Source organism: Bombina bombina, chromosome 8 (genome assembly GCF_027579735.1).
Source record: "Bombina bombina isolate aBomBom1 chromosome 8, aBomBom1.pri, whole genome shotgun sequence".
Classification (NCBI taxonomy): Eukaryota; Metazoa; Chordata; class Amphibia; order Anura; family Bombinatoridae; genus Bombina; species Bombina bombina.
The window spans coordinates 217,707,038-217,719,187 of NC_069506.1; the positions used below are offsets into that span (position 1 = coordinate 217,707,038).

At 43.2% G+C, this 12,150-nt stretch overlaps 1 protein-coding gene across 6 annotated transcripts in view; it reads right to left on the reverse strand.

Moving 5' to 3' along the window:
- The window catches only part of CIC (capicua transcriptional repressor), a 368,710-nt gene that overhangs the window by 125,387 nt on the left and 231,173 nt on the right, over positions 1-12,150 (reverse strand). For 5 of the 6 annotated variants that reach the window (XM_053690941.1, XM_053690940.1, XM_053690942.1 and 2 more), the window contains exon 15: positions 738-1,031. The exons of the other annotated variant lie outside the window; for it this stretch is intronic. In XM_053690941.1, coding sequence (XP_053546916.1) covers positions 738-1,031 — 294 coding nt within the window. The remainder of the gene's footprint in view (positions 1-737; positions 1,032-12,150) is intronic. 6 annotated transcript variants of the gene reach the window in all.

Sequence of the window (12,150 nt, forward strand, 5' to 3'; positions counted from 1 at the left end):
GATGACGTGTAAAGAGAGGATCTCCGTGTGGGGGAAGCTGCTCTGGCTGTGAAAAAAACAAAGGTAAGTTTTTAATCAAAACGGCTGCCTTCTAAACCGGGCTTTCATTCATCAAAGTTTACCCTCACTTTAACCCTTGATTCTATACAAATAAAAGGAGTCACAATGTGACCCTGTCTTTATGCGTTATCATACATGAATAAAATATGAAACAATCTTACCAGAATCTACGCCGTGGAACAGGAACATGGCCCTTCAAGTGTGACAGATAGTAGCATCGCTTCTGACATGGACTTGTTTGAAGAAAGCAGGCAGCAAAACTCATCTTTTTGCAGAAAGACTCTCCCTGCATCTCCGGACTCTAACTTTCATCCATACTCTCACTCAGAGGCTGACAGGACTACTTAAAACTCCAGTTCCATCTCTAAGAGTACTATACTCCATAATAGACTACTCCGAAATCTTCTAACACTTCTCTGCCAACCTCCTGTGACGAAAGGCAAAGAATGACTGGGGTTATGAGGAAGTGGGGGAGGTATTTAAGCCTTTGGCTGGGGCGTCTTTGCCTCCTCCTGGTGGCCAGGTTCAGTATTTTCCACAAGTAAGGAATGCAGCTGTGGACTCTTCCCATATTAAGATGGAAATGAACTCTTCTTGCATACATTACATACCTGTAACAGTGGTCACACATGGAAAAGTAGAGTTTAAAATTAACTCTTCTTGCATACATTACATACCTGTAACAGTGGTCACTTGAGAGGTACTTCCTCCTGTACATGGGGTACTGATTGTCTGGGGGGAGTTGATGGCTTTGGGAAGAATAGTTGTAGGTGCAGCAGATGAAGTGCCTGTGCTTGCAACAGTGTATACCAGGCTTTGGGCAGCAGGTGGAGCTGGTACAGTCAGCGTGCTGGATCCACCGACTGTTGGATATATTGCAGTCAGGACCTGGCTGCTGCAAGTCAGGGGCACTGTGGGAGTGGTGACAGATGAAACTCCAACTTGGCCTGGAGCAAGCAACTGACTCTGACCTAGGATGGATGGAGAACAATCATAAATTAAAAAATTAAGCATTAGAAAAAAAATGTCTCAAAAGAGATAACAAAATATAAGCATCTGCACATGCCTAATTTTTATTGTGTAGCAAACCAGAGAGAGATTCTAACAACGCAATCTGAGCTGTCCCAAACACCTGGGAGACAAGGCTAATAAAACCAGGTCAACAAGCTATACTGTTTTCACTACAGGACTGACAATACTGTGTAATGTCAAATGTTTGGCTTTGCTCTCACTTTGAATTTGGGATATATACAAATCACAATTAACTGCTTAAATCAGGAGGATGGCACCGGGAAACATAATTTATGCTAACCTGAGAAATTATTTATATACCAATGAGAAAAACTACACCTGGCCACCAAGAGGAGACAAAGACAATCCAAACAAAGCAAATTGTATTCCTCCCACTTCTGCTACCCTCTCAGTAGTTCAAGCCAAGGATAAGGAAAAGTAAAAAGATTCAAGGGGTACAAAAGGTGCCACAAGACAGCCGCCACTACATAATTTAAGGGCTGGTCCATGGACTCTCACGGCCAAGAAAGAAAATAATTTATAAAGGTAAGCATAAATTATGTTTTCTTTCTAATGGCAGTGAGAGTCCACAAATTAATTCATTACCTATGAGAAACCAATACCCAAGCTGTGAAGGACACAAAATGAATAGGGAGGGAAAGGTAGGGAAGGCAATCTCCGCTTGAAGAAAATGTAGTGATTGTAGGTAATGAGGACCAAGTAGCAGCCTTACATATCTGTTCCACTGAAGCCTCATTCTTGAAGACCCAAGACGAAGACTGCAGAATTAATAAGGTAGATGACTGAGGGAAGTCCATGGTAGCATGAAGGTAGAACTTTAATTCTCTAACCGCATCCAGATTACTTCAACAACCTCTCCTTAAAAGGACGGAACAACAATTTCCTGATTGATTTTATGAGTAGAGACAACCTTAGGCAAAAGCCCTATCTTAGTCCATAAAACAGTCTTGTCCGCATAAAAAATTTGATAAGGCGGGTCACATAAAAGCAGGAGAAAAAAAAACAAAAAAAAAACGGGAGTACACGGTATCCTCAAAGTAAAAGATTCTTCTTTATTTCACAATTTAAAAGTTCATCAGCAAAACTTGGAGCAACAATGGGGTGCTGTGTGTGAGACTGGTTTACGCGTTTCGGCAGAAGCTGTGATCATAGCCTGATAGGTCTGGCACACAGTACCTATTTAAACACTAATGAAGCCATATTATTGGCTAAAAAAACAAACACACCCATAATTGAAACAATACATTAATTAAACTTATTTACAATGTTCAGCTGTACAAAACTCCCCGTAACCTGTCAGGAGGGAATATAGCGTCAAAAGGATAACAGATGATACACATTAAATACAGAGAATATGTATCAAAAACCCCAGCAATGTAAAACCATATTTTACACATAAAGATGAGAATATTAGTATAATGCCGATATAATGCCAGGCATGATAGTGCAAATATATGCATAGATAAATGAAAACTTAAATGAAAACTATACACTCTATGATATGCTAATATAAATTCTCAAAAACACCCCTATTACTATGAATACAGTACACTGTACAATGTCATTCTCAACAGTATAACACATACGATAGCAAAAGTTTCCATAAAGGTGCAAATCATAAAACCAAATGTTAAAATACAAAGGTAAAATTCGATTAATTCGATGTAGGTATGGTATCAAAAAGAATTGGAACAATTGATGTGACAAAGAAACCCTCATACATCTAAGGTACATACAATGAGCCTCATTAATATGGAGACTATATTCGAGAGTGGATAAATAGAACTATGTAGAAAGAACTCCTTAGCTCAGAGAGTAGGTTATATATATATATATATATATATATATATATATATATATATATATATATATATATATATAAAAAAAAATATATATATATATATATATATATATATATATATATATATAAATAATCCTGATGTGTAGTCAGAAACAAGCCAACCTTGATGGTAAGTTACAGAGAACACAGAACCGTACAGTAATACGTCCCGAAAAATACACACACTATGTTACAGGGAAAAAAAAATGGAAAGATGGGAGAGACAAGAGATGCTATTGCCAAAAATTAATCAAATTATACTCTGAATTTAATCTCCAGGGGGTGTGAATTTTCAATTTAAAAATCCAATACATCTCCTGCCTCTCCAGGCGCCTCCTAATCCTGTCACCCCCTCTCTCAATAACAGGAATTTGCTCTATGGCACACTAGACTAGGCTGGTGTTACTTTTCTGATGCAGCTGCACAAAATGTTGCACAAGTGGAGTCTTAGACTTTCCTAAATGTATAGTGGAAAGGTGTTCCCTAATGCGGGAATTGACATCACGTGTTGTAAGACCCACATACCGTAAGGCACATTCAGTGCAAGTGATCAAGTAAACCACATACTTGCTAGTGCAATTTAAGCAGGTTTTAATTGAAAATTCCTCCCCTGTGTATGTCGATTTGAAACTGTCCTTTACAAGAGCATGTTCACAGGGTTTACAGCGAGATCCACCACACCTTAACATTCCTCTGTGCCGAAGCCAGGAAGATTTACTTTTCTTTCTTGGTAGGGGGATACATAATTGGCTATAGTCTTAGCCTTTCTGTAGGCACACCTCATGCCCTTTTTTACTGTATGTACCAAAAGATCAGCAGCAGCAAGGATGCTAAAATGCTTGCGGACAATTTTGCACACTTGCTCACACTAAGAGCTGTATCCAGTGACAAACGTCACTCCTTTAAACTTACATGTATCTAAGACATTTTTGTCCTGTAATAATTTCCGTCTGTCTATAGCATCGAACTGTCTTTTGGCTCTTGAAATGACTGACTTGATATAGCCACGCTCCTGTAATCGTTTATTCAATACAAGTGCCTCTTTTTCAAATTGGCTTTGCTCCGTACAATTTCTTTTAATCAGTGTAAACCAACCCTTGGCCATAGCATGTGGGACATGTTTGGGGTGGCAACTGTTTGCCCTCAACAGAGTGTTACCAGAAATAGGCTTCCTATAAACCTCTGACTTAATGTTGCCATCAACCGAACCGGTGAGTTTCAGATCCAAAAAATTAATAGACAAACCATCATAATCTGAGGTGAACTTTAGGCCAAGATTGTTGGTATTCAACCATGTGACAAATTAATCTGCCTGTTCTTGGCTACCTGTCCATATAAAGATCAGATCGTCTATATACCTACGGTAAACTGAGAAACATTGTCTAAAAGGATTGGAAATGCAAAGATGTGGGACAGCTCCCACCAGCCCATTACCAATTGGTGTAAGATGGAGCAAACTTCGCCCCCATTGCTGTCCCACATCTCTGCAGATACACCTGTCCCTCAAAATCCAAAAAATTGTGAGTAAGTAAAAAGGATGCCACTCGTAAAACATAATTCTGAAAGTCAGGGGTAAAGTCCGAATGATTGCACAAGAAATATTCAAGTGCCTCAAATCCCAAATCATGCTGGATTGATGAGTAGAGTGCTGTGACATCTACCATCAACCAGCTAGACTGTGTGGTCCATTTCGTACCTGCCATGACTTTGAGAACATTCTTGGTGCCCTGTAAGTAACTACAAAGATGTATTGTTAATGGTTGCAACACTTCATCTAACCACTGGGACAACTTTTCAAAGAGAGAACCAATCCCACTGACGATGGGCCTCCCTTGTACGTTAACTAGGGACTTGTGAACCTTGGCCAAATGATGGAAGATTGGCATCCTTGGATGCTCTACATACAGAAAATCAAGTGTATTTTTGTCCAAGATCCTGAAGTCCCAGCCATCGTCCAGAAGTTGCCTCAGTTCTCTCTGATAGGGTATTGTGGGATTGTAATCAAGTTTAATATAGTTCTCTTCATTGTCCAGCTGTCTGTGTGGGTCACATAAAAGAGCAGATAACTCCAAAACTCGACCAGAAAAGATTGCTAACAAAAATAAAAAACCTTTCCAAGACAAAAAGTTTAATATTATTAGAATGTATAGGCTCAAACAAAGCTTGTTGAAGAACTCTAAGAACAAGATTAAGGCTCCATGGAGGAGCAACAGGTTTAAAAAACAGGTCTAACTCTGGCAACAGCATGAACAAAGGACTGAAAATCCGGTAACCGAGCCAACATCTTATGTAACAGAACAGAAAGGGCAGAAATCAGACCCTTAAGAGAACTAGCCAACGGGCCCTTCTCTAAATCTTCCTGAAGAAATTGCAGAATCTGTGGGGTTATCACCCTGTGGCAATATAATCCCTGAATCATGCACCAAGATAAATACATTTTCCAGACCTTGTAGTAAATGCGCATTTTTACAGGTTTCCTGACCAGTACCAAAGTATCAATCACCTTCTCAGAGAATCCTCTCAGACAGGACTAAACATTCAATCTTTATGCAATCAGCCTTAGAGAATCTAGATTGTGATAGAAGAAAGGACCTTGCTGAAGAAGGTCCGGCTGCTAAGGCAACCTCCACGGAGGAGCAGATGACACTCTCACTAGGTACACATACCAGGTTCTTGTGTGGCTATGCTGCAGCCACCAAAATTGCAGAAAATCCCTCCTGCTTGATCTGAGCTATACCTTGGGAAAGGAGAAAAACTGTAGGGAAAAAATATACTAGATTGAAGTTCCCCAGAACTGCTAAGGCATCCACTAACTCCGTCCGTGGATCTCAATCCATACCGCGGCAGCTTGGCATTGACATGGGAGGCCATCAAATCTATTTCTGGACACCCCCACTTGTGGGTGATCTCGCAAAAAGACCTCCTGATTTAGGGACCATTCTCCAGAATGCAGCGTTTGCCTGCTTAGAAAATCTGCCTCTCAATTGTCCATTCCTGGAATGTAGATGGCTGAAATTTGACACCGATGTGTCTCTGCCCACTGAAGTATATGGAAGCCCTCCATCACCAGAGAGCTGCAAGATCCACCCTGGTGGTTGACTTAGGCCACCATAGTGATGTTGTTCAACTGAATTTGAATAAAAACCGACTGAATGTAACCAAGGCCACGACTGCAGTGTGTTGATAAATTAAAGACGACAAGCCGCCTGAAGTTTCTCCTAACGTTTCTCTGTAAGGAAAATATTCATGCTGACATTCTATAATAGTTCCTAGAAAGCTAACTCTTGTGTTTGGAATGAGAGAACTCTTTTCCACATTTACCGTATAGCCATGTGTCCCAAGATACAACAGTAGTCTCTCCATGTAAGAGCTTGCTAAATGTAAAGATTGAGCTTGAGCCAAATAATTAATACAAATAAGAAGCAACTTATCCAGTCCATCCTGGCCTTAATGGCAGTAGGTGACCAATGGAGTGGATCATTCTCTTTACGGGTCATGTCTGTTACAGGTTTGACCAAGGAAGAAAAAAGTTTTTAATAAACTTTCTATAGTAATTGGAGAACCCCAAAAAACGTTGAATAGACCGAAGACCAACTGGGCGAGGCCACTGCACAACTGCAGATAACTTGTCAGGATCCATGGAGAACCCTGCAACGGAGATAACATAACCTAGGAAGGTTACTTGAGTCTGATGGAACTCGCATTTCTCGAGATTACAAAACAGGCCGTTCTCACGTAGTCTCTGAAGAACCCGTGTAACATCAGAACGATGAGCCTCAAGTGTGGGTGAGTGTATGAGGCTGTCGTCCAAGTACAACACACTGTTGCAACATATCTCGTAGGACATCATTAATAAATTCCTGGAAAACAGCAGGAGCATTACATAGGCCAAAGGGCATTACAAGATACTAATAATGCCCGCTCCTGGTGTTAAATGCTGTTTTCCATTCGTGGCCCTCCTTGATCCTAACAAGATTGTACTCTCCTCTCAAATCAAGTTTAGTAAAGGCCGTAACTCCCTTGAGGCGGTCAAAGAGCGGAATAGGGTAAGCATTCTTAATGGTAAGATGATAAAGACCCCTATAATCGATGCATGGTCTTAACTCGCCACCCTTTTTCTTCACAAAGAAGAAGCCAGCCCCTGCAGGAGAGTAGGATTTGCGGATGATCCCCCGCGACAGAGCATCGTCAAAATACTCCGCCATAGCACAATTCTCCGCAACAGACAGAGGGTAGACCTGGCACAGAGGAGGAATGGCTCCGGGTTGCAGGTCTATGGCACAATCGTAAGACCGGTGAGGAGGCGACGTACCGGCATGCACCTTGTCAAAAACATCTCAGAACTTCTCTGGCAATTGAGATACCAAATAAGTGAACACGACTTTGCCTGGTTTCCAAAGACAAGTGGAAATACATTGCGGAGACCATGACAACATTTCGGACCTGTGCAGGTCAAGACTGGGATTGTGCTTTTGAAGCCAGGGATAACCCAGAACAACTGGAAAATGCAGAGTTTATCACCTGGAACTGGAGGGTTTCAAAATGGAGAAACACAACAGCCACGGAGCAGTTTCGTGAGTAACGAATGCGGGCTGAAGGGGCCTGCCATCAATGGCCTCAATAGCAAGCGGAACGGACCGAGGCAAAACAGGAATGGAGTGCTTTGATACAAAAGCACCGTCAATGAAATATCCCGCAGCACCGGAGTCAACAAGAGCCTGAGTGACTATGGAGGAGTCCACCCAGGAAAGGACAACTGTGACCAAAGTTTTCTCCTTTAGCAGTTCCGGGGACGAGGATAAACCACCCAAGGTCTGCCCGCGAAGACCTTAGGTGTGAGCGTTTCCCGGCCGTGTAGGACAAGACTTCAAAAGGTGGCCCTGTAACCCACAATAGAGGCAGAGCCCCTCCCTCCTCCTAAAAGCCCTCTCCGCAGTGGAGAGACGCGTGAATCCCAACTGCATTGGCTCAGCAGTACCTGGTGACTCGGTACCAGGAGGCATGGGAGGAGAGGGAGGCATGGGTGGGAACGAACACGTAGGAGATAACGGAACAGGAGGCTTCCGCAAGCGCTCCTTGAAAGAGGGCCTCTCACTTAGTCTGATGTCAATTAGGATCAAAAAAGACACCAATGCCTCGATATCCTCTGGTAAATCTCTGGCAGCAACTTCATCTTTAATTGCATCAGAGAGCCCATGAAAGAAGGCGGCAACAAGGGCTTCATTGTTCCAACCTACCTCTGCGGCAAGCGTACGGAACTCAATGGCATATTTTGAGCAACAGATCTTGTACCTTGTTGAATGGACATGAGTTGTTTAGCAGCAGAGGAGGAGCAAGCCGGAACATCAAATACCCTTCAAAAGGAGGCCACAAATTCAGGGTAATTTGAAATTACAGGTGTATTAGTCTCCCACAAGGGATTAGCCCAGGCAAGAGCTGTGTCAGAGAGTAACAAGATGAGAAATCCCACCATAGCTCTGTCAGAGGGAAACGCCTGAGGTAGCATCTCAAAGTAAATGCCCACCTGGTTCAAAAACCCTTTGCACTGATTAGGATCGCCTCCATAACGCTGAGGTAGAGGTGCAGAATCGGACATGCTCCTGGTAGGATTAGGTGCAGCAGCGGAAACAGGAGCAGCCATAACTTATGGGACACTTTGGTCCAAATGTGCAGTGCGAGTCAGCAGGGTTTGCAGGGCTAGTGCAAATTGACCCAAGCGGTGATCCTGTTCATCCATCCTGGAAATTATGGCAGGTAAAGGTGGATTATTAGCACCATCAGGATTCATGGCCCTTGCGTAATGTCAGGGTGCCAGGAATCAGACTGAGACGAGAAGTGCAAAAATAATCAAACCTTTAATAGCAGCAAAAAAATAATAAAATGTTCACAAGTCAAATAACAAGCCAGGAATCAAAACCAGAGCTGGTAGTCAGACGAGCTGAGTCAGGAGCCAAAGAGAGTAGTCAGACGAGCCGGAATTAGGAACCAGGAGAACAGCAGAGTCAGGAACAAGCCAGGGATCAGGAACCAGGAGGGATGTCAGACAGCCAGGTTATACACAGGAGCTCTCATAAACAGGTCTGAGACAACGCAAGGGCAAAGCATACTGAACAGAGGCCCTTTAAATAATAAGTGATGACATCACAATTCTGAGACTCCATCCTGTCGCACACGGATGATGTACACTAGTCTGGCCATAAAAGGAAGTGCAGGAAATGAGCATCATCACACAGTATGCACCAGAGTCAGCAAGAGAGGTGAGTAAAATGGCTGTCAGCAGCACATGGCAAGCAAAACAAGGAAAAAAAACCTGACACTGGCAAAGGAAATAATGTCCATGCTGGACACCATGAGACCAATCACCTCAATACACTGAGCCACAGAGGGCCTAAAGAAGGTCTGGAGGGCAAGATATGCCTTAGCTAGCTTGCAACGTCTCTGGTCTGTTAGAAATATTCTCATGTCTATGGAGTCTATTATAGTACCCAGGAATTCCACCCTGGTGCTTGGTACAAGAACTCTTTTCTAGGTTTATCTTCCATCCATGAGATCAAAGAAGAGAAGAGATTCTGAATGGACCTCCACCAGACGAAAAGATGGTGCTTGTACCAGAATATAGTCCAAGTATACCCCGGGTTCTGGAAATGGCTAGAAGAGCCCCTAGAACCTTCGTAAAAATCCTTGGAGCAGTAGCTTGACCATCGGAAGTGCGATGAACTTGAAGTGCTGGTCCAGGAACAAAAACCTTAGGAACTGGAAAAGATCCTTGTGGATAGCAACGTGAAGGTAAACATCCTTCAGATCTATAGTGGTCATAAACTGTCCTTCCTGAGCTAAGGGAAGGATGGACCTTATCGTCTCCATCTTGAACGAGGGGACATTTAGAAATTTGTTTAAGCACTTTAGGTCCAGAATCGGGCGGAAAGTTCCCTCCTTCTTTGGGACTACAAAAAGGTTTGAATAGTATCCCAAACCTCTTTCGGCGATAGGTACAGGGGCAATGACCCCTAAGGAGGACAGATCCCGCAAGCACCCCAGAAAGGCTTACCTCTTTTCTGGTCTGGAAGACAGGATTGAGAGGAGAAATCTGCCCTTGGGTGGGTGAGGCGTGAAACCTATTTTGTATCCCTGAGCTATGACCTCCAGGACCCTTGAATCCTGCATGTCCCTGAACCAAGCGTTTAAAAAAAGCGACAGTCTGCCCCCTATACTATCCAGAGCTGGATAGGGGGCCGCCCCTTCATGCCGATTTAATCTTGGCGGGCTTCCTGCTCTGCTTGAACTCATTCCAGGACTGAGACGGCTTCCAAGTACTCTTGGTTTGTTTGGGCTTAGCGGAGGACTGCTGCTGTTGGGATTTATCAGAACGAAAAACAAAATTTTTGCTTACCTGATAAATTTATTTATTTCTTGACACGGTGAGTCCACGGATCATCTAATTACTATTGGGCAGGAGGCGGCAAAGAGCACCACAGCAAAGCTGTTAAATATCAACTCCCTTCACTCCAACCCCAGTCATTCGACCGAAGCAAGGGAGAGAAAGGAAGCAACAAGGTGCAGAGGTGTCTGAAGTTTATAACAAAAAACCCTGTCCCTAAGAAAACAGGGCGGGCCGTGGACTCACCGTGTCAAGAAATAAATGTATCAGGTAAGCATACATTTTGTTTTCTTTCTAATGACACAGTAAGTCCACATATCATAAATATTACTATTGGGAATCAATACCCAAGCTAGAGGACACAGATGATAAGGGAGGGACAAGACAGGGAACCTAAACGGAAGGCACCACTGCTTGAAGAACCTTTCTCCCAAAAGAAGCCTCAGCCGAGGCAAAAGTATCAAATTTATAGAATTTAGAAAAAGTGTGAAGAGAGGACCAAGTTGCAGCCTTGCAAATCAGTTCCACAGAAGCTTCATTATTAAATGCCCAGAAAGAAGAAACAGCCCTCGTAGAATGAGCCGTAACTCTCTCAGGAGGCTGCTGTCCAGCAGTTTCATAGGCCAAATGAATGATACTCTTCAGCCACAAAGAAAGAGAAGTAGCCGTAGCTTTCTGCCCCGTACGTTTTCCAGAGAAAACCACAAACAGAGCAGAAAACTGATGAACATTTCAATGCATGCACCACGTCCAGATTGTGCAACAGGCGTTCCTTCTGAGAAGAAGGATTAGGACACAAGGAAGGAACAACAATCTCCTAATTAATGTTCCGATCGGAAACCACCTTAGGGAGAAACCCTAACTTGGTACGCAAAACTACCTTTTCCGAATGAAAAATAAGGTAAGGAGAATCATACTGTAATGCCGAGAGCTCTGAAACTCTACGAACATATGAAATAGCAACAAGAAACAAAACCTTCCAAGATAACTTAATATCTAAGGAATCATGCATAGGCTCAAACAGAGCCTGTTGAAGAACTTTAGGAATTAGATTAAGACTCCAGGGGAGGAGTAACCGGCTTAAACACAGGCCTGATTCTGACCAAGGCCTGACAGAACGATTCCACGTCTGGTACATCCGCCAGACGTTTATGTAACAAAATAGACAAGGCAGATATTTGACCCTTTAGGGAGCTTGCCGATAAACCCTTCTCCAAACCCTCTTGGAGAAAAGACAAAATTCTAGGAATCCGACCTCTACTTTAAGAGTAGCCTTTGGATTCACACCAATGCAGATATTTACACCATATCTTATGGTAAATATTTCTAGTTACAGGCTTACAAGCCTGAATCATGGTCTCAATGACCGACTCTGAAAATCCACGCTTAGATAAAATTAAGCGTTCAATCTCCAAGCAGTCAGCTTCAGAGAAACTAGATTTGGATGAAGGAAGGGCCCTTGAAGTAGAAGGTCCTTTCTCAATGGAAGTCTCCAAGGTGGAAGAGATGACATCTCCACCAGGTCTGCATACCAGATCCTGCGAGGACACGCCGGTGCTATGAGGATCACCGACACCCTCTCCTGTTTGATTCGAGCAATGACTCGAGGGAGGAGAGCGAACGGGGGAAATAAGTATGCGAGACTGAAATTCCAAGGTACCGCCAGAGTGTCTATCAGTACAGCCTGAGGATCCCTTGACCTCGACCCGTACCTCCGAAGCTTGGCATTCTGCCGAGATGCCATGAGATCCAGCCCCGGCTGTCCCCATTTGAGAATCAAGCTGGAAAACACTTCCGGGTGGCGTTCCCACTCCCCCGGGTGAAAGGTCTGTCTGCTCAG